The 23,844-nt window shown below is 41.7% G+C and overlaps 1 protein-coding gene across 4 annotated transcripts in view; it reads left to right on the plus strand.

Annotated features, from left to right (window-relative positions):
• LOC128666765 (gastrula zinc finger protein XlCGF26.1-like) overlaps positions 1-23,844 on the plus strand; it is a 49,812-nt gene that overhangs the window by 19,277 nt on the left and 6,691 nt on the right. For 3 of the 4 annotated variants that reach the window (XM_053721546.1, XM_053721548.1, XM_053721549.1), the window contains 3 exons: positions 6,938-7,085; positions 7,412-7,501; positions 12,233-12,340. In XM_053721546.1, the coding sequence (XP_053577521.1) occupies positions 6,938-7,085; positions 7,412-7,501; positions 12,233-12,340 (346 nt within the window). The remainder of the gene's footprint in view (positions 1-6,937; positions 7,086-7,411; positions 7,502-12,232; positions 12,341-23,844) is intronic. The other variant, XM_053721547.1, reaches the window with a different exon arrangement.

Raw genomic sequence — 23,844 nt, forward strand, 5'->3', positions numbered from 1 at the left:
TACAAAAAGCTATTGCAGAGATTTAAGCTATCAGTGTCCACTGTGAGGAAAATAGTGAGGAAATGGAAGACCACAGGCACAGTTCTTGTTAAGGTCAGAAGTGGCAGGCCAAGTAAAATATCGGAGAGGCAAAGGATGGTGAGAACGGTCAAAAACAGCCCACAGACCACCTCCAAAGACCTACAACATCATCTTGCTGTAGATGGTGTCACTGTGCATCGTTCAACAATTCAGCGCACTTTGCACAAGGAGAAGCTGTATGGGAGAGTGATGCGGAAGAAGTCTTTTCTGCACACGCCACAAGCACACATTTGGACAAGCCAGCTTCATTTAGGAAGAAGGTGCTGTGGACTGATGAAACAAAGATGGAGTTATTTGGTCATAACAAGGGGCGTTATGCATGGCGGCAAAAGAACACAGCGTTCCAAGACAAACACTTGCTAGCCACAGTAAAATTTGGTGGATTTTCCATCATGCTGTGGGACTTTGTGGCCAGTGTCGGTATTGGGAATCTTGTTAAAGTTGAGGGTCGCATGGATTCCACTCAATATCAGCAGATACTTGAGAATAATGTTGAGGAATCCGTCACAAAGTTGAAGTTATGCCGGGGCTGGATATTTCAACAAGACCATGACCCAAAACACTGCTTAAAATCTACTCTCTAGGCATTTATGCAGAGGAACAAGTACAATGTTCTTAAATGGCCATCCCAGACCTGAATATCATTGAAAATCTGTAGGGTGATTTGAAGCGGGCTGTCCATGCTCGGCAACCATCAAACCTTACTGAACTGGAGATGTTTTGCAAGGAGGAATGGTCTAAAATACCTTCATTCAGAATCCAGACACTCATTACAGGCTATAGAGGAGGCAGAGGCTGTTATTTCTGCTAAAGGAGGCTCTACTAAATATTGATGCAATATTTCTTTTCGGGTGCCCAAATTTATGCACCTGTCTAATTTTGTTTTGATGCATATTGCACATTTTCTGTTAATCCAATAAACCTCATTTCACTACTGAAATATTACTGTGTCCTTCAGTTATTTGATAGATCAAAATGAAATTGCTGATCCAAACACCCAATTATTTATAAATGAAAATCATGGAAATTGTCAAGGGTGCCTAAACTTTTGCATACAACTCTGTGTGTGTGTATATATGTATATGTATATATATATATATATGTATATGTATATATATATATATACACATTTGAGTTATGGTGGAGATAAAACCATGAGATTAAAATCCTCCATTAAATAAACATAAGAAATATAGAATAATTGCATAGGAAATTAGCAAATCTAAGCAAGTATTCCTGGTTGCTTTTCCCCAGAAGTACTCTGTATACATTGTTACCAATGCACCAGGGAACTCTAGGTGAGATATGCAAATTAGATATACAATATCTCACAGTATTTGCTTCCATGTTCAGTTTTTAACACAGCAATTCCCCTTTATGGGGTAGGGTCCAGCAAGAGAAACCACCTCTGCACAACTGTTTCAAGTTTTTTGACTCTCATCAGCAGAAATTGGCTTTAACTTGCTGTTTGGTGAAGCTTCTAAACAGAGAAAAAGCAATACTCATTTTAGTTATGGTGGATAACTCAAAACAGCTGTTCAGAAGTGGTTCCTCTTCATCCTACACCATACAGGGGGTCGCTGTGTGTGAAACAGTACTTGGAAGCAAAAACCGTGAGAGTTTGCACATCTTACCCAGTGATGCCTGGTGCATTGGTAACAGTGTATACAGATTACTTAACCTAGATTTGCTCATTTTCTATACAATGATTCGATATCTCTTTTATATATTTTTTATACAGTGTGTGTATATATATATATATACTTAATTCTCTTGGTGTCCTTTGTTTAAAAGCACCCCTAGTTAGACTCAGGAACAACAATGCACTACTACCAGCTAGATGGTGATTTGTGTGTGTTTCAGGTGCCTATAAAGTGTGTGACAGAACCAGTCCCTGTGTCAGCGCTGAATGAGTTGTGTGTGTGTGTTTCAGGTGCCTATAAAGTGTGTGACAGAACCAGTCCCTGTGTCAGTGCTGAATGAGTTGTGTGTGTGTGTTTCAGGTGCCTATAAAGTGTGTGACAGAACCAGTCCCTGTGTCAGCGCTGAATGAGTTGTGTGTGTGTTTCAGGTGCCTATAAAGTGTGTGACAGAACCAGTCCCTGTGTCAGCGCTGAATGAGTTGTGTGTGTATTTCAGGTGCCTATAAAGTGTGTGACAGAACCAGTCCCTGTGTCAGCGCTGAATGAGTTGTGTGTGTTTCAGGTGCCTATAAAGTGTGTGACAGAACCAGTCCCTGTGTCAGCGCTGAATGAGTTGTGTGTGTTTCAGGTGCCTATAAAGTGTGTGACAGAACCAGTCCCTGTGTCAGCGCTGAATGAGTTGTGTGTGTATTTCAGGTGCCTATAAAGTGTGTGACAGAACCAGTTCCTGTGTCAGCGCTGAATGAGTTGTGTGTGTTTCAGGTGCCTATAAAGTGTGTGACAGAACCAGTCCCTGTGTCAGCGCTGAATCAGTTGTGTGTGCATCAGGTGCCTATAAAGTGTGTGACAGAACCAGTCCCTGTGTCAGCACTGAATGAGTTGTGTGTGTTTCAGGTGCCTATAAAGTGTGTGTGACAGAACCAGTCTCTGTGTCAGCGCTGAATGAGTTGTGTGTATTTCAGGTGCCTATAAAGTGTGTGACAGAACCAGTCCCTGTGTCAGTGCTGAATGAGTTGTGTGTATTTCAGGTGCCTATAAAGTGTGTGACAGAACCAGTCCCTGTTGTCAGCGCTGAATCAGTTGTGTGTGTGTTTCAGGTGCCTATAAAGTGTGTGACAGAACCAGTCCCTATGTCAGCGCTGAATGAGTTGTGTGTGTGTTTCAGGTGCCTATAAAGTGTGTGACAGAACCAGTCCCTGTTGTCAGCGCTGAATCAGTTGTGTGTGTGTTTCAGGTGCCTATAAAGTGTGTGACAGAACCAGTCCCTGTGTCAGCGCTGAATGAGTTGTGTGTGTTTCAGATGCCTATAAAGTGTGTGACAGAACCAGTTCCTGTGTCAGTGCTGAATGAGTTGTGTGTGTGTTTCAGGTGCCTATAAAGTGTGTGACAGAACCAGTCCCTGTGTCAGCGCTGAATGAGTTGTGTGTGTGTTTCAGGTGCCTATAAAGTGTGTGACAGAACCAGTCCCTGTGTCAGCGCTGAATGAGTTGTGTGTGTATTTCAGGTGCCTATAAAGTGTGTGACAGAACCAGTCCCTGTGTCAGCGCTGAATGAGTTGTGTGTGTATTTCAGGTGCCTATAAAGTGTGTGACAGAACCAGTCCCTGTGTCAGCGCTGAATGAGTTGTGTGTGTGTGTTTCAGGTGCCTATAAAGTGTGTGACAGAACCAGTCCCTGTGTCAGTGCTGAATGAGTTGTGTGTGTGTTTCAGGTGCCTATAAAGTGTGTGACAGAACCAGTCCCTGTGTCAGCGCTGAATGAGTTGTGTGTGTGTTTCAGGTGCCTATAAAGTGTGTGACAGAACCAGTCCCTGTGTCAGCGCTGAATGAGTTGTGTGTGTATTTCAGGTGCCTATAAAGTGTGTGACAGAACCAGTTCCTGTGTCAGCGCTGAATGAGTTGTGTGTGTATTTCAGGTGCCTATAAAGTGTGTGACAGAACCAGTCCCTGTGTCAGCGCTGAATGAGTTGTGTGTGTTTCAGGTGCCTATAAAGTGTGTGACAGAACCAGTACCTGTGTCAGCGCTGAATCAGTTGTGTGTGTTTCAGGTGCCTATAAAGTGTGTGACAGAACCAGTACCTGTGTCGGCGCTGAATGAGCTGTGTGTGTTTCAGGTGCCTATAAAGTGTGTGACAGAACTAGTCCCTGTGTCAGCGCTGAATGAGTTGTGTGTGTTTCAGGTGCCTATAAAGTGTGTGACAGAACCAGTCCCTGTGTCAGCGCTGAATCAGTTGTGTGTGCATCAGGTGCCTATAAAGTGTGTGACAGAACCAGTCCCTGTGTCAGCACTGAATGAGTTGTGTGTGTTTCAGGTGCCTATAAAGTGTGTGTGACAGAACCAGTCTCTGTGTCAGCGCTGAATGAGTTGTGTGTATTTCAGGTGCCTATAAAGTGTGTGACAGAACCAGTCCCTGTGTCAGTGCTGAATGAGTTGTGTGTATTTCAGGTGCCTATAAAGTGTGTGACAGAACCAGTCCCTGTGTCAGCGCTGAATGAAGTGTGTGACTGAACCAGTCCCTGTGTCAGCGCTGAATGAAGTGTGTGACTGAACCAGTCCCTGTGTCAGCGCTGAATGATCTGTGTGTGTTTCAGGTGCCTATAAAGTGTGTGACAGAACCAGTCCCTGTGTCTGCGCTGAATGAGTTGTGTGTGTGTTTCAGGTGCCTATAAAGTGTGTGACAGAACCAGTCCCTGTTGTCAGCGCTGAATCAGTTGTGTGTGTGTTTCAGGTGCCTATAAAGTGTGTGACAGAACCAGTCCCTATGTCAGCGCTGAATGAGTTGTGTGTGTGTGTTTCAGGTGCCTATAAAGTGGTTGACAGAACCAGTCCCTGTGTCACCGCTGAATGAGTTGTGTGTGTTTCAGATGCCTATAAAGTGTGTGACAGAACCAGTTCCTGTGTCAGTGCTGAATGAGTTGTGTGTGTGTTTCAGGTGCCTATAAAGTGTGTGACAGAACCAGTCCCTGTGTCAGCGCTGAATGAGTTGTGTGTGTATTTCAGGTGCCTATAAAGTGTGTGACAGAACCAGTCCCTGTGTCAGCGCTGAATGAGTTGTGTGTGTTTCAGGTGCCTATAAAGTGTGTGACAGAACCAGTACCTGTGTCAGCGCTGAATCAGTTGTGTGTGTTTCAGGTGCCTATAAAGTGTGTGACAGAACCAGTACCTGTGTCGGCGCTGAATGAGCTGTGTGTGTTTCAGGTGCCTATAAAGTGTGTGACAGAACTAGTCCCTGTGTCAGCGCTGAATGAGTTGTGTGTGTGTGTTTCAGGTGCCTATAAAGTGTGTGACAGAACCAGTCCCTCTGTCAGCGCTGAATGAGTTGTGTGTGTGTGTGTGTGTGTTTCAGGTGTCTATAATGTGTGTGACAGAACCAGTCCCTGTGTCAGCGCTGAATGAGTTGTGTGTGTGTGTTTCAGGTGCCTATAAAGTGTGTGAAAGAACCAGTACCTGTGTCAGCGCTGAATCAGTTGTGTGTGTGTTTCAGGTGCATATAAAGTGTGTGACAGAACCAGTCCCTGTGTCGGCGCTGAATGTGCTGTGTGTGTTTCAGGTGCCTATAAAGTGTGTGACAGAACCAGTCCCTGTGTCAGCGCTGAATGAGTTGTGTGTGTGTTTCAGGTGTCTATAAAGTGTGTGACAGAACCAGTCCCTGTGTCAGCACTGAATGAGTTGTGTGTGTGTGTTTCAAGTGCTTATAAAGTGTGTGACAGAACCAGTCCCTGTGTCAGCGCTGAATGAAGTGTGTGACTGAACCAGTCCCTGTGTCAGCGCTGAATGATCTGTGTGTGTTTCAGGTGCCTATAAAGTGTGTGACAGAACCAGTCCCTGTGTCGGCGCTGAATGTGCTGTGTGTGTTTCAGGTGCCTATAAAGTGTGTGACAAAACCAGTCCCTGTGTCAGTGCTGAATGAGTTGTGTGTGTTTCAGGTGTCTATAAAGTGTGTGACAGAACCAGTCCCTGTGTCAGCACTGAATGAGTTGTGTGTGTGTGTGTTTCAAGTGCTTATAAAGTGTGTGACTGAACCAGTCCCTGTGTCAGCGCTGAATGAAGTGTGTGACTGAACCAGTCCCTGTGTCAGCGCTGAATGAAGTGTGTGACTGAACCAGTCCCTGTGTCAGCGCTGAATGAAGTGTGTGACTGAACCAGTCCCTGTGTCAGTGCTGAATGAAGTGTGTGACTGAACCAGTCCCTGTGTCAGCGCTGAATGATCTGTGTGTGTTTCAGGTGCCTATAAAGTGTGTGACAGAACCAGTCCCTGTGTCTGCGCTGAATGAGTTGTGTGTGTGTTTCAGGTGCCTATAAAGTGTGTGACAGAACCAGTCCTTGTGTCTGCGCTGAATGAGTTGTGTGTGTGTGTGTTTCAGGTGCCTATAAAGTGTGTGACAGAACCAGTCCCTGTGTCTGCGCTGAATGATTTGTGTGTGTGTTTCAGGTGCCTATAAAGTGTGTGACAGAACCAGTCCTTGCGTCTGCGCTGAATGAGTTGTGTGTGTGACAGAACCAGTCCCTGTGTCTGCGCTGAATGAGTTGTGTGTGTGTTTCAGGTGCCTATAAAGTGTGTGACAGAACCAGTCCCTGTGTCAGCGCTGAATGACTTGTGTGTATTTCAGGTGCCTATAAAGTGTGTGACAGAACCAGTCCCTGTGTCAGCGCTGAATGAGTTGTGTGTGTTTCAGGTGCCTATAAAGTGTGTGACAGAACCAGTACCTGTGTCAGCGCTGAATCAGTTGTGTGTGTGTTTCAGGTGCATATAAAGTGTGTGACAGAACTAGTCTCTGTGTCAGCGCTGAATGAGTTGTGTGTGTGTGTGTGTTTCAGGTGCCTATAAAGTGTGTGACAGAACCAGTCCCTGTGTCAGCGCTGAATGAGTTGTGTGTGTTTCAGGTGCCTATAAAGTGTGTGACAGAATCAGTCCCTGTGTCTGCGCTTAATGAGTTGTTTGTGTTTCAGGTGCCTATAAAGTGTGTGACAGAACCCGTCCCTGTATCAGTGCTGAATGAGTTGTGTGTGTTTCAGGTGCCTATAAAGTGTGTGACAGAACCCGTCCCTGTGTCAGCGCTGAATGACTTGTGTGTATTTCAGGTGCCTATAAAGTGTGTGACAGAACCAGTCCCTGTGTCTGCACTGAATGAGTTGTGTGTGTTTCAGGTGCCTATAAAATGTCTGACAGAACCAGTCCCTGTGTCAGCGCTGAATGACTTTTGTGTATTTCAGGTGCCTATAAAGTATGATGATGTTGCCGTGTATTTCTCTATGGAGGAGTGGGATTATATAGAGGGACACAAGGAGCTTTACAAGGACGTCATAATGGAGACTCGCCAAGCACTAAGGACTATGGAGATCCCAGGAAATGAGAGCCCAGGTAAAAATTTGTAGTAATACATTTCTCACTTAGGAAATGCACAAACACTACTGATGTGACCGTGAATCCAGCATGCAAAAATGAACTGTCTAATTATAAACTATTATTATACCCAGCATAATGAAATTTTTTACTGGATGAGAGAGGAAAAAATTTGCCAGACATATTAAAGCAATTATACATTAAACTTTGATATGCAAACACATAATTATATAGGTAGGTCATTAAAACAAATACATTTTTAGATTATTTTTTTTAAAGAAATTAAAAAATGTGTTCCTTGATTATCAAAAGAAACTAATTTTATTCTATATTATAACTAACAGGTCACACTGATGAACATCTAGACACAACAGCACATACAGAACTTGTACAGAATATTCAGCCAGTGGAGACCCCATCACACGTCTCTGCAGGTAACGGACCTACTGCAGAAGCTGCTAAATAGCGGCTTAGCTTTATTTTATTACCAAGAGATCAGCATAGGAACACACACACACACTGCCAGTCTCAGGGCATTTTCAAGCATCTGATTTTTACATACCCTCTGTGCATGTGCTTGATTGACAGACAAGTGTGCACATAGTCTATAAGCACCAATAGGAGGCCTCATATGCTCCCAGATGGTCATCATAGACATGTAAATGGTGCAGATTCTAATGTTGTACAGACTGGATCTTCCCCTCCTGACAATGCACCGTTCTATCCCCAGAACTCTTTAATGTTTTTTGATCATGAGAGCTCAGTGCCCTTTCTTGCTTGTGTGGTGAGGACTGGATGGTGTAGCAGTGGATTTGAGAAGGAGATTGGCTGCTTCCTGGTTTCCCAGTACATAAATAGAAGAACAGCAGGACTTTCTCGAAGAGTATACATAGGTAAAATCAGGAGCGTGCACGTCTTAAATGCTGTATAGCAACAGTGTTTTCAACAATCTACAAGTTTACAAATACTGATTAATATAGCTCAATACACAAATACTGAGTTTGGCTTCCATGCCCTATTAAATATAAAGTTTATCTTCATGATTTCATGTCATACTGTTTTGGTAAATCATAAAGATGTCAGATTACCCATCATAATGTTTTTGTTCTTAGTCTGGTACAGGGGCTGTTGGAATACTAGTGCTGTATTGTCCCCATGTCAGGTAGAGGGGCTCTTGGAATATTAGTGCTGTATTTTCCCCATGTCAGGTATAGGGGCTGTTGGAATACTAGTGCTGTATTGTCGCCATGTCAAGTATAGGGGCTCTTGGAAAATTAGTGCTGTATTGTTTCCATGTCAGGTATAGGGGCTGTTTGAATACTAGGGCTGTATTTTCCCCATTTCAGATATAGGAGCTGTTGGAATACTAGTGCGGTATTGTTCCCATGTCAGGTATAGGGGCTGTTGGAATACTAGGGCTGTATTGTCCCCATGTCAGATATAGTTGCTGTTGAAATATTAGTGCGGTATTGTTCCCATGTCAGGTATAGGGGCTGTTGGAATACTAGGGCTGTATTGTCCCCATGTCAGATATAGTTGCTGTTGAAATATTAGTGCGGTATTGTTCCCATGTCAGGTATAGGGGCTGTTGGAATACTAGGGCTGTATTGTCCCCATTTCAGATATAGTTGCTGTTGAAATATTAGTGCGGTATTGTTCCCATGTCAGGTATAGGGGCTGTTGGAATACTAGGGCTGTATTGTTCCCATGTCAGGTATAGGGGCTGTTGGAATACTAGGGCTGTATTGTCCCCATGTCAGATATAGGGGCTGTCGGAATGCTAGTGCTGTATTGTCCTAATGTCAGGTATAGGAGGATGTTGAAATGCTAGTGTTGTATTGTCCCCATGTAAGTTATAGGGGCTGTTGGAATACTAGTGCTGTATTGTCCCCATGTCAGGTATGGGGTTTTTACTGTGATGTAAGCACATTTGTACACCATAATGTAAATGGGCTATAGTGAGGTTTTAATAAGGAATGAAAAAATAATTTTAGTTTGAAAAGGTCACAAAACTCGGTAATCTCGCAAAAATTCTGATTGGTTACAATATGGGTTGTATTTGTAGCTATTAAAGTAACTGAATCTCACCTAACTCGCATGCAGTGCTCTTTAGCTCCACCTGCCTGCCAGCTATACAGCATTACTATAAAGGCCTACCTTTCAGAACACTCCCGCCGTGACATTCCCTTGTTTGTGCCTCTGTTCTGCGTCGTGTTGGTGATTTCTTGGCTTCTGAACTCGGCTTGCCGATTTACAATTCGCCTGGATTTTTTCCTGAGCTTAAAGGGCCACTGTAAGTAAATATTTTCTATGCCTGTTACTAACTAACTACCCCAAATACGCTTTTTATCAATAGCATTTCATTAACATACCTCTACCGTATAGCAGAAGTCTTGTCTGCAAATTTAATTGTTTTCCAAACCCACTCCGTGGGTATCCTCTGCTCTGTACCAATCCGTTTACAATACCTAGGTTTCAAAATGGCGCTTTAAACACAAAGTTATTGGTTTAAGTATTTTGAACACGCAGTGCTGAAAATAGTGGGCAGGATAACGTGACATCATCGGCGAATAAAAGATATAACTTTTAGAACGTTATGAAACTTCATTTTGGAGAAAATATAGGTCAGTAGGTTTTAATTAATGTTTATTAACTTTAATATGTTAGTTGTTTAGCTTAAAAATTATAACAGAAAGTAATCCTTTAAAGGGACAGTCTACTCCAGAATTTTTATTTTTTTAAAAAGATAGATAATCCCAATATCTGAAAAAGCAATGCATCTTTCCAATAGAACAGACAAAATTAACTATCTGGGTATTTTTTATATCTGCCTCAAATTTAGGTTTGTTTAGTTTCAATTATTATTGTCTAGATAAAGAGATTGCCAACGACCTCTCTACATGGAGAAACAAGCCAATTTTGTTGCTGGGTTGAATAGGGCTTATTAAGATGAATGTCCTACCTAGATTTTTATATCTATTGCAGATCATCCCAGTACACCACCTTGTCTGGTTAGGGATCAAACCCTGGGTCAATTGAAAAATGCTCCCTCTGCCAAGGGACAGAGGAGACCTTGGTATGCCTAATATAATTTTATACAGACTGGCTATTATCTTGCAAATGCTAATGGACTGGAGCCATAATTCAGTCCACAACAAAGACTGGGTACAAGTAGATGCTTAGCACTGGGAATCTGTTGGCGAACTACAAATAACCGTTAATAATAATGCTATTCTGCGACTCTGAAACAGGCTCCCTAGCGTGGATACCAGTTAGAACTAGACCTGCTGAACTCTCGTAATACCTAGTGCTTTTCAAGTTCTTCAGGTCATGAGATAAACTGATTTCCACCACTACCCATATTTCAACACCTGCTTCTCCCTTGATTCCTATCCTTAAGAACCCAAATCTACTTTTTTTTTTAGGAAACAAAAAGCCGCCGTACAGGTCATTAGCTGAAATAAGATATCATATCTAATGTAATAGCACACATGAACTTCCAGATCAGTATATTGAGATCTCATCCTCCTGTTTCAAATATGGTCAGCTGACCCATTATATTGTTATAAACAGTATCTCCTTGTGCTTGTTGTCTTCGCCCCCCAGGCACACTATTACTTTAATTTTGAAATTACTCTTGATCCCAGAGGAAAATACCTTACCGTCTTTTGTACATAATTGGAATAGAGACCTAGGAACATACTTGGATCTATTAAGAATGGATGAAGTTATTCCAGCGTGCCACCAAGGTCTCGGCCGAGTATAGGAATCTCATTATAAGTTCCTCAGCATATGGTATTTTACTCCCTTTAGGCTTAAACATATATACCCCAAACTAGTGGCAAATGTTGGAGAGCCTGCAACTGTGAAGGTGCCATGATCCACATTTGGTGGCAGTACTGGAAAATTGAGGATTATTGGTATAATGTTCTAGACACCATGAATAAAGTTCTCAAGATCCATATCCCTATTGATACACTCATTTTACTACTTCACAAACTTCCCAAGAGTATAGACAGAGCCAAAGCCTCCTTGTTGGTCTTGATGTTGGTTGTGGCCAAGAATTTAATACCTAAATATCGGAAATTCCAAACAATACCCACCAAATTGGAATGAGAAGCCTATGTTTCACAAATACTGCAGCTAGAGAGATTTCTTTATTTTAAAATAGACAAAATTGAAATACATGAGCTGATACTCCAGTATTGGGAAAACAGATCCTAGTTGACCAGATTATGCCATGCTTTTTCTTCCTTATAAGTCCTTGAAAACTTCTTAATTGTGCGGCGGACACATTTTATTTTATTCGACTTTAAAACCTCCCTTTTTCTTATACTATTTTTTTCTCTTTTCTCCCCTCTCTCTTTTCTTCTTTCCTGAGTATCTCTCACACTTGTACCTTGTTTTAATTTTGTCTAATATGTACCTGTGTAACTAGTCTTCGGCCCTAGAGTGGGCATTCCAGTCCTTGGCCCTAAATAGGGCATTACTCCTGCCTTCAGCCCTAGAGTGAGCATTCCAGTCCTCGACCCTAAAGAGGGCATTACTCCTGTTCTTCAGCCCTAGTGTGGGCATTCAAGTCCTCGGCCCTAAATAGGGTATTACTCCGGTCTTCAGCCCTAGTGTGGGCACTCCAATCCTCGGCCCTAAAGAGGGCATTACACCTGTCTGTCTTCAGCCCTAATGTGGGCACTCCAATCCTCGGCCTTAAAGAGGGCATTACTCCTGTCTTCAGCCCTAATGTGGGCACTCCAATCCTCGGCCTTAAAGAGGGCATTACTCCTGTCTTCAGCCCTAATGTGGGCACTCCAATCCTCGGCCTTAAAGATGGCATTACTTCACAGTCTCTAATTTCTATTTTAAGTCCAGTGTATCGCTGCCGTTTGTCCCTTTTTTCTCTCCGCTCTTTTATGCCTTAAAAGGGGAGCAGATCAGAGAAGCAAGTTTCCCTGGCCCCATTTTCTTTCTGTATTTACTGTTGTGTTAATGTTATTATATGGAATTTGTTTTTACATGGGACTGACAGTGATGTAGGCTCAGCTTTATTTAACTTAAATCACCCAGTTTTTTACATTTTATTGTAAACTCATTTTAAAAGGGACCATAGAAACTGTAAAGAGTGATTCTTTGTTTTTTTAATTTTTTTTGTATTTTTGTAATTTTAGGTGAAAATGATACTAAGATTTCATGTAAAATGGAGCAAATGGAAGATCAGAGGCTAAGAAATATTCCAGAAGCTGCAAGGCAGGAAATATGTGACAATATTAGTACAGGTGAGTGTATGTGTGTGATGTGTCTGAGGGATACAGGGTACAGGTGATTGTATGTGTGTGAGGGATACAGGGTACAGGTGAGTGTATGTGTGTGATGTGTCTGAGGGATACAGGGTACAGGTGATTGTATGTGTGTGATGTGTCTGAGGGATACAGGGTACAGGTAAGTGTACGTGTGTGATGTGTCTGAGGGATACAGGGTACAGGTGAGTGTATGTGTGTGATGTGTCTGAGGTATACAGGGTACAGGTGAGTGTATGTGTGTGAGGGATACAGGGTACAGGTGAGTGTATGTGTGTGATGTGTCTGAGGGATACAGGGTACAGGTGAGTGTATGTGTGTGATGTGTCTGAGGGATACAGGGTACAGGTGAGTGTATGTGTGTGATGTGTCTGAGGTATACAGGGTACAGGTGAGTGTATGTGTGTGAGGGATACAGGGTACAGGTGAGTGTATGTGTGTGATGTGTCTGAGGGATACAGGGTACAGGTGAGTGTATGTGTGTGATGTGTCTGAGGGATACAGGGTACAGGTGAGTGTATGTGTGTGATGTGTCTGAGGGATACAGGGTACAGGTGAGTGTGTGTGTGTGATGTGTCTGAGGGATACAGGGTACAGGTGAGTGTGTATATGTGATGTGTCTGAGGGATACAGGGTACAGGTGAGTGTATGTGTGTGATGGGTCTGAGGGATACAGGGTACAGGTGAGTGTATACGTGTGTGATGTGTCTGAGGGATACAGGGTACAGGTGAGTGTATGTGTGTGATGTGTCTGAGTGATACAGGGTACAGGTGAGTGTATGTGTGTGATGTGTCTGAGGGATACAGGGTACAGGTGAGTGTATGTGTGTGATGTGTCTGAGGGATACAGGGTACAGGTGAGTGTATATGTGTGTGATGTGTCTGAGGGATACAGGGTAATGGTGATTGTATACGTGTGTGATGTGTCTGAGGGATACAGGGTACAGGTAAGTGTATGTGTGTGATGTGTATGAGGGATACAGGGTACAGGTGAGTGTATATGTGTGTGATGTGTCTGAGGGATACAGGGTACAGGTGAGTGTATATGTGGGATGTGTATGAGGAATAAAGGGTACAGATGAGTGTGTATATGTGATGTGTCTGAGGGATACAGGGTACAGGTGAGTGTATGTGTGTGATGGGTCGGAGGGATACAGGGTACAAGTGAGTGTATACGTGTGTGATGTGTCTGAGGGATACAGGGTACAGGTGAGTGTATGTGTGTGATGTGTCAGGGTTACAGGGTACAGGTGAGTATATGTGTGTGATGTGTCTGAGGGATACAGGGTACAGGTGAGTGAATTTAAGGTTGGAGGAAAGGAGATTTAATCTCCTGCAACGGAAATCTTTTTTCACTGTAAGAGCAATAAAAGTGTGGAACTCATTACCAAAGGAGGTAGTGAATGCCAATACCCTAGATACATTTAAAAATTATTTGGATACATTTCTGTCTATAAACAAAATTCATGGATATGATTGCTAGTTTTAAATGGGTCACCTTTTAGTGGGATTATTTAAGCTTAACTAGAGCTTTTTGTATATATTTTAGATTTGTATAGGTTGAACTCGATGGACTTCGGTCTTTATTCAACCTCATCTACTATGTTACTATGTACGTGTGTGATGTGTCTGAGGGATACAGGGTACAGGTAAGTGTACGTGTGTGATGTGTCTGAGGGATACAGGGTACAGGTGAGTGTATGTGTGTGATGTGTATGAGGGCTACAGGGTACAGGTGAGTGTATGTGTGTGATGTGTCTGAGGGATACAGGGCACAGGTAAGTGTGTGTGATGTATCTGAGGGATACAGGGTACAGGTGAGTGTATATGTGTGATGTGTCTGAGGGATACATGGTACAGGTGAGTGTATATGTGTGATGTGTCTGAGGGATACAGAGTACAGGTGAGTGTATGTGTGTGATGTGTCTGAAGGATACAGTGTATAGGTGAGTGTATGTGTGTGATGTGTCTGAGGGATACAGGGTACAGGTAAGTGTATGTGTGTGATGTGTCTGAGGGATACAGGGTACAGGTAAGTGTATGTGTGTGATGTGTCTGAGTGACACAGGGCACAAGTAAGTGTATGTGTGTGACATGTCTGAGTGACATAGAGCATATGTATGTATGTGATGTGTCCCACTAGACTCTTTTAGAGCCCCCTCCCAATAAAACACAAGGGGCTAGATTACAAATGTGGCGCAAAATGCACTAGCACAATCACGATTTCGCAGTCCATTTTTCTCCCACTGATATTACAAGTCATGAGAAATTGCGCTAGCATATTCGCCTTTTCCACTTTAATCCTTACCGCGATCTAAGGGCTCTGTTAAACTGTTTTAAAAAAAAATGATAAGTTTCTTAAAACACAGCAAAAATACATTATAATGTACACTTATACCCATAAACTACACTATTAACGCCTAAACCACCATCCCCCCACTACGCAAACTAACAAAACTAATCCCCCCACAAGGGAAACTAACAAAATAAACTATTAACCCCTAAACCGGCATCCCTCCAAAACGCAAACAAACTAAATAAACTTTTAACCCCTAATCCGCCATCCCCCCACATCACCAAACCTAAAAAAAACTATTAACCCCTAATCCACCATCCCCCCCCACAACACAAAGTAATTAACATCTAAACCCCCTATCCTAACCCCAATTAAAATACTCCTAAATTAACTAAAAAATATTCTAACTACCTTAAAATAAATAAAAACTTACGTGTAAAATTAAATTAAAACCTAAGCTTACCCAAAAAAACCTACTATTAATTAAAAAAAATATAATTACATTACAAAAATAAAAACCCTACCATTACAAAAAAATTAAAACGCTACCTTTACAAAAAATAATAAAATTTACCCTTACAAAAAATAACAAACAAAATTACCAAAAATAAAAAAAAATAATCCTGTTTTTTTTTTTTTTTTTTTTAATTTTAAACTAAAAATCTTTTCTTTATTAAGTTTTATTTTAGTTCATAATTTTTCAATGCTTAATGGAATATAAAATATAAAATTATCTTTTAGATCTTTGGTTAGATAGAACAGCTGACTGAACTTCATCCAGAATCTGTAATCTGTGTGTCATGAACATGGTATTTATTTACAGCTCCTTTGGATTCCTTCTCTTGTGTACCTGAGGGCGGTCTCTCTTCATTGGATTTATTCTTTGTTAGGAGATCACAGTCGGTCTTATCCAAATATTCATAAGCTTCAGGTGAAGGGCTACGTGATTGAAGTCTGTCTCTGATATGACTTTTTTGTGTATTTTTTTTTCGTATTTTCGCTCAGGGGAAGCTCTCCTGCCATAACCTCTCTCTGGGCTGTAATCTGTTCTTTTATTATACATATCATCTCTGTCCAAGGTCCTGCCACAACTGTTGTCCCTTCTGTAACTACGTGGGTCATCCAGATCACAATCAAGGCTTCTGCTACGGCTACGTTCTCTGGCGTGCATGCGGTTGTCATCTAGATCACGATCTATGGTTCGACCATGGCTGTGTTCCCTCCTGTTCATACGATCATCATCAACATCCCGATCTATACTTCTTACACAATTGGATTCTCCTCTAATCTCATAATCCATGTCAAGACCTCTATCAACACTTCTGGCTCTGCTTCCACAACATCATTCAATTACTAGTGGGAATATTACTCCTGGCCAGCAGGAGGAGGCAAAGAGCACCACAGCAAAGCAGGTTAAGTGTCACTCCCCTACCCATAATCCCCAGTCATTCTCTTTGCCTCTGTCAATGGAAGAGGTGAAGTTTGGTGTCTGAAGAAATTAATTCCTTTTTCGGGTACTTTTCCCTGCAAGCAAGGATTTGGGTTTAGCGGAGTCCATGTCAATCTCCTCAGAGTAGTGGTGGCTTTTAATCAGTTAGGAAGTTGTGAGGTAGTCCTTGCTTTGTTTCCTAACACATTGCTGCCCATGGTACAGAAAGCCAGAGTTGGTTACTCTGTTCTTTCGTTTTCTACAGGTCTCTGTAAGGAGTATGTGTCCTTTCACGCCTTGTGAGCTGTCTTCCTGCCAAACAGCTAGACTGCAGGTAAGTGCTTTTGTCTTCTAGGTCTTGGAGACTTGCACCTCAGAAGAATATGTCATATGCAGTAGATGGGGACATTTTTAAAATCCTTTATCCTTTATACTTTGGCAGTGGGCAGGCACATTATGTATGTTGAGAGTAGGGGTTAATATTCCCTTTATTGGGACATTTTTCCTCTTTGGGCTAATTTTGTTGAAATATTTTATTAGTATGTGTGTGGGGCTTATGTTTTATACAGGGATTTATGTATAAACTTAACATTTAGGAGTTGGTTTTCTTTGCTTGCTTAGCTAGAACAGGCTGACAGACTGTTGAATTTCAGTCTCTTCAGTGTAGATCTACTATACGATCGTTTTAGAGACTTCTGGCAGCCAAATTGTGTATAAGTGTTATGGTAAGGCACCTCAGCCTGTCTGAGTTGTAGGGGACCTGATTGGTTTATTATTTTAAATAATTTTTGCATTACGTTAAGCTGCTATGGTATTAAAAATTCTTAAAGTGACAGTGTATTTAAAAAATTTCTACAATTTGGGGAATTGTTTATTTAGTATTATGGACATGGACTAAGACTCTGGGGCATATTTATCATGCTCCGTATGGATGCTTGTTGCCCCGTGTTTCCGGCGAGCCTTCTGGCTTGCCGGAAACAGAAGTTATGAAGCAGCAGGCTAAAGACCGCTGCTCCATAACTTGTCTGCCTGTTCTGAGGCGGCGGACAGAAATCAACCCGATCGAATACGATCAGGTTGATTGACACCCCCTGCTAACGGCCGATTAGCCACGAATCTGCAGGGGGCGGTATTGCACCAGCAGTTCACAAGAACTGCTGGTGCAATGATAAATGCAGAGAGCGTATGCTGTTGGCATTTATCGATGTGTAGCGGACATGATCCGCAATATCGGATCATGTCCGCGCGCACATTAATAAATAGGCCCCTCTGTATCTTTTGACAAATGCTTGTTATGCCTAGTGGCACAAATTGTTTTAAAAAAAAATTCCTGTTGCTGACTCCATTAAAGATTATTGGCGCACGGTGCATAAAGTAGAAGAGGTTATTTCTACAATCCCTATAGAGGATCGCTGCTCCTTTAAGGGTCCAGAGTCTTGAAAAAGTATGCAGAAGCCGGACGAAAAGCGTAGACGGACGACATAGACAAAGTCACAGACATCACTGTTGCATTAACAATAAGAGACTTACCACCAGACTGCCAGTGACGAACCTCACATGTTATAGGGATATACCGGATGCTGCAAACTGTGTGTTGTTCTATAGGCGTATATCTTATAAGTGCAACTTATACACATGCTCGAAGTAGAAATATAAAACATTTTACCTAGAGTCGTGGTTGCGCTCTCTTTTCTTTTATTTCCAGTATAGTTGTGTGCACACTACTAATTTGAAGGTATATGAAGGTGCTAGCAGTCATCTAATATCAATGTTAATTAAATAAAAAGAAAGCAACAACCTGTATGTATAAGGTTATTAAAGAATGACAAGGCTGCACTTGAATACCGTAAAGAAAAATGGTTTATTGAACTCTCTCCACAAGTGTCCACGACACCCTGATACCTGATTAACACACCAACCAAACACACATATATACAAAAATAGAACAATTATTACCAGGCCTGGGGAGATATAAATGGATTAAGCATAAAAGTATAGTGAGCACATGAGTGACAAAACACGCTCACAGAATATTACCTCTTATATGCATAAAAGAAAATACACAAAGTAGCAGACAAACATACAATGTTAGCAGCAAATTATGATATATGAACAGTCCATGTGGAGCACTTAGTGTATTATACACGCTCCAACAATGTCCATAAGGACCGTAGCAGCCCACTGCAATTGTGTAAACTCACTCACAGGCAAAGATAGCAAGCTGTATTATAGAAGCCTCACCACATCTAGCGGTATTGATCCTGTGTGACCTTTTTATTGTGAATCTCCAACTGGATACAAACAGTCCAACAAAAAGCTGAACTGCAACAAATGCAGCAATTGAAAGCAGCTGAACTCCTTGGTATAGATCAGATTCAGTAGCACGATTCAGTAGCACGATTCCTTTCACACAGGAACAAACAAAGCTTCTTGGGCTAAGCACCCATGCTTGCATTCTTGAATTCTCTTGGAAGTGAGTAAGTGATCTCCACCATAAGCCTTGAAGTAATACTTGTTTCAAAAATTGCCGGTACAAGGAACGTCAAACATGACGCGTTTCGCCCCTCCCCTTTGTGGGCTAACCTTAGGGCTTCGTCAGATGCACATTGTTGTTTAATCCGGCCTTTTATAGCACCTTATAATTGATTAATTTACGTGTTCCTCCTTTTTCATTAAAGGGACCATCAGCAATATGATCTTTTAAACGAAATTACCTTCAATACATACACAATAACAATAGAAGTTATCTCAGTAAACTGTGCATATGTAATTTGCATGTTAATAGCTCAAAAAGGAATATTTTGGAAAATGGCAACATTATAAAGACCTGTTAAAGCACATCGTTACAAATCCAACCTAGACATAAAAAAGCACAAATACACTTGCTATTTTTCACCTTGCAAAGTATAAAGACAGGATAAGTTTTGGGAACCTCAGTAAGGGTTGCACATTAAATTTGTACATATTAAAAATTGATCTTTTCATTGAGACCATAGGGTGCTAGTGTATTTAGCCGATACATCCAGCGTGATACATTCTGTAATAGGAGTTTATCAACATCACCACCATGTTGTTTTATATGTTGTATACCTGTTACTTTCATGATTGTAAAATCTGAATTATGGTACATCTCAAAATTTCTAGCTACAGGATTATCCTGCGCTTTTCCCTTAATATCATCCCTGTGCTCCCTCACTCGATCTTTCAAGTCTTGTTTCATTTTTCCTATGTAGTACATGGGACATGAGCAGTGCAGGAGGTAAATGACCCCTGTCGTGTTACAGGTAATCCATTGTAGCAGTGCAGGAGGTAAATGACCCCTGTCCTGTTACAGGTAATCCATTGATATCGAGAGGCACCCAGACAAGAAAATAGCAAGGAATTTAATCATTTGGACTCAGGTAACTGTGAAAGAACATGGCGGCTACGAGAGAAATGGACCCATTAAACTATTTCAACCCACAGTACGCTAAATTTGAGAGGCTTATGGGGGCTCTCCTTGAGAGAGCACCATTTGATACGCTAATGCAAAAACTTAGCACAATCAATTCTATGCCTGTAATGGTTATAGAAGTTTTGAATACGGACACCCAGACTGGCGCCAACATAGCTGTGCACACAGCTTCAAAGAACAAATTGTGACAGGAGCCTACACCATCTGCAATAGTTAATCCAAGGATCCAAGCAATTTACCTCACGGGAGAATCCCCATCAGGCCTGAACAATTCACCTGGCAACTCTAAAGATTAATCCGTGAAGCACGTACAGAGCGGCAATCATTGTAAGGCTACACCGACATTGGGACTTGCCAAGATACTAAACCATACTTTAAATGCAGACCAGAACAGGGCGCAGGAACTGTTCTTGAGGGGGCTTCGGGGGGACCCCCAGATAGACAAGACTGCTAAACCGCTAAATCCTCTGCATAACACCCCTTAAGGTTAATCATTGTGAGACACCGAAGGTAAAACTCAGACGCCCAGAGAGATCACACAACATTGCATGGCTCACAGTCCCCGCGTATTCACAGCAGGCTGAAGCACATAACTGCTCCATGACTCAAATGACTTGGCAACCCAATCCTCCACCAAAAGCTCTGCTGGTTCCCCCAAAGACTAGTATCTATCCCCTTAATGACAGAGGACGTACGCCACACGTCCTCAGAAAAAAGGCAGTTAACGCCTGAGGACGTGTGGCGTACGTCCTCGGTTTGGAAAGCAGCTGGAAGCGATCCTCATCGCTTCCAGCTGCTTTCCGGTTATTGCAGGATGCCTCAATATCGAGGCATCCTGCAATAACAATTTGTACCCCTCCGGTGCAGAGAGAGCCACTCTGTGGCCCTCTCTACACCGGCCATCGATGGCCGCAATCGTTGGTGGGTGGGAGCTGCAGTGGGAGGCGGGTGGGCGGCCATCGATGGCTTCAGATACACAGAGGGGGGCGGGATCGGGGGCGGGAGAGTCAGGGGCGCGCACAGACACGCGCGCGTGCACGTGGGATCGGTGGGCGGGCGCGTGCACGGGAGGGAGCGGGTGGGAACCGCTTACACTACAGAAATAATTATGTAGTAAGTGGGAGGAAGAGGGGGAGTAAATGCCCCCAAAAACTAATCTAAGGGATCTGGGAGGGGGTGGGGGTAGGGGTTGGTTGTGGGGAAGCTACACTACAGCAAAATGTAAAAAAAAAAAATACAAAAAGAGGAAAAAATATTGTTAACTGGGTACTGGCAGACAGCTGCCAGTACCCAAGATGGCCCCCAATAAGGCAGGGGGGGGTTAGAGAGCTGTTTTTGGGGGGGATCAGGGAGGTTGGGGGCTAAGGGGGGATCCTACAAAGTAGCATATGTAAATATGCTAAAGATGTATTTTAAAAAAAAAAAAAAAAACTTTTATTTTAGTACTGGCAGACTTTCTGCCAGTACTTAAGATGGCGGGGACAATTGTGGGGTGGGGGAGGGAAGGGAGCTGTTTGGGAGATATCAGGGGGTCTGATGTGTCAGGTGGGAGGCTGATCTCTACACTAAAGCTAAAATTAACCCAGCAAGCTCCCTACAAACTACCTAATTAACCCCTTGACTGCTAGCCATAATACATGTGTGATGCGCAGCAGCACTTTGCGGCCTTCTAATTACCAAAAAGCAACCCCAAAGTCATATATGTCTGCTATTTCTGAACAAAGGGGATCCCAGAGAAGCATTTACAACTATTTGTGCCATAATTGCACATGCTGTTTGTAAATAATTTCAGTGAGAAACCTAAAATTGTGAAAAATTTAGCGTTTTTTTTTAATTTGATTGCATTTGGCGGTGAAATGGTGGCATGAAATATACCAAAATGGGCCTAGATCAATACATGGGGTTGTCTACTACACTACACTGAAGCTAAAATTAACCCTAGAAGCTCCCTACATGCTCCCTAATTAACCCCTTCACTGCTGGGCATAATACACGTGTGGTGCGCAGTCGCATTTAGCAGCCTTCTAATTAGTAAAAAGCAAAACCAAAGCCATATATGTTTGCTATTTATGAACAAAGGGGATCCCAGAGAAGCATTTACAACCATGTATGCTATAATTGCATAAGTTTTTTGTAAATAATTTCAGTGAGAAACCTAAAGTTTGTAAAAAAAATTGTGAAAAAGTGAACATTTTTTTTTATTTGATCGCATTTGGCGGTGAAATGGTGGCATGAAATATACCAAAATGGGCCTAGATCAATACTTTGGGATGTCTTCTAAAAAAAAATATATACATGTCAAGGGATATTCAGGGATTCCTGAAAGATATCAGTGTTCCAATGTAACTAGCGCTAATTTTGAAAAAAAGTGGTTTGGAAATAGCAAAGTGCTACTTGTATTTATGGCCCTATAACTTGCAAAAAAAGCAAAGAACATGTAAACATTGGGTATTTCTAAACTCAGGACAAAATTTAGAAACTATTTAGCATGGTTTTTGTTTGGTGGTTGTAGATGTATAACAGATTTTGGGGGTCAAAGTTAGAAAAAGTGTGTTTTTTTCTATTTTTCCCTCATATTTTATAAATTTTTTTATAGTAAATTATAAGATATGAGGAAAATAATGGTATATTTTGAAAGTCCATTTAATGGCGAGAAAAACGGTATATAATATGTGTGGGTACATTAAATGAGCAAGGGGAAAATTACAGCTAAACACAAACACAGCAGAAATGTAAAAATAGCCTTGGTCCCAAACGGACAGAAAATGGAAAAGTGCTGTGGTCATTAAGGGGCTATGGACAAACATATATAGGGGGTTGATATTTGCCATATTCTTCACTACCGTTGGCATAACCCTACTAGGATGATGTTGGTAAAAGTATAGCTTTAATGAAGCACACAGTTTTGAATTTAGTTTCATTTGCACGTTGTTTACATTTTTTATTCTTCCTTAGCAGTTTATATTCTCCGCAATAAGTTTAATATTGCCACAGAAATATAACATATAGAGGCAAAAGAACCTACACCGCAATAGTATGGCAATGCATGGCTATCAAACACTTGATTCCCCCCAGGCAGCTTGTGGCGAAAGGAGGATATTACAATTTAAATCTTTAGAATTAAGTAGCTAAGCTTGCTTGTAAATCCATCAACAGCTCTATTCACTACTGTTTGTATGCAGAAACTCAGCCTCTCCCTTAATCATTTGATAGTGCTGTTGCTTCAATAGAAGATTCCAGTTAATTTCAAATAGTTGAGGATATTGCTAACATATATACATCACCTAATCAGAGACTGTATACTCCAGCTATAGATCTGTCATTTTTCAACTCCCCCCCCAATTGCTATAATGACATTTTATAATAGGATAGATGAGGGTACAAGGATACATATATGACCATATCATGCAATATTAACTGAGGGTTGAATTTGGGTCTTTAACCTATACACTTATAGATTTATTGTATTCAGTTCACATAGTTGTGTTATCTTTATTATGTTTTATTTCTATATAACCCCATTGTCACTTTTACTGCATTATTATTTAGGATCCAAGAGAGGTCCACTATATCACAACTGGGGCTAAGAATAAGGTAAACTGTACCATAACTATAATTTCAAATAATAGATTCAAAGCACACATCAGACAGGAGAACTCCTTTTATACCCTGGTGTGTCTCTCAATGACCCTCTCGAGTAGCCCAATTTACCACCTATAAGAAGTCACACTAAGTGGAGCGCTACAAAGATAAGATGTAAGGCACTAATTCCATATATACTAGACTCAGCTCTTTGATATGTAATTGTTATGTGAATACTGTATAATGACAACTATTATAGTGGCTTATTTTTGTAAGAAATGTTTAGGTAACAAATATGATATACACCATACACATTTTAAACCTGCTGTGTAACCTCAGTTTATTTCAATAAAGCTTTTTTGAAAACCAAAAAAAAAAAAATCAGGAAATTGTTGTTCCTTCTCTCTGTCCCAATCCTTCTTCTCATAAGGAACGTCTGTAGCACAACTTGGATGTTGTGCGTGCTCTAAAATTCTACCTACAGGCGACTAAGGATTTTCGTCAGTCTTCTGCCCTGTTTGTTTCTCAGGAAAGCGTAAGGATCAAAAAGGCTACCGCTACTTCTCTTTCCCTCTGGTTGAAAAGTATAATTTGTTTGGCCTATGAGACTGCTGGACAGCAGCCTCCTGAGAGAATTACAGCTCATTCCACTAGGGCTCTTCTTGGGCTTTCAAAAATTAAGCTTCTGTGGAACAGATTTGCAAGGCTGCAACTTGGTCCTC

The sequence above is a fragment of the Bombina bombina genome, chromosome 7, assembly GCF_027579735.1.
Source record: "Bombina bombina isolate aBomBom1 chromosome 7, aBomBom1.pri, whole genome shotgun sequence".
Classification (NCBI taxonomy): domain Eukaryota; kingdom Metazoa; phylum Chordata; class Amphibia; order Anura; family Bombinatoridae; genus Bombina; species Bombina bombina.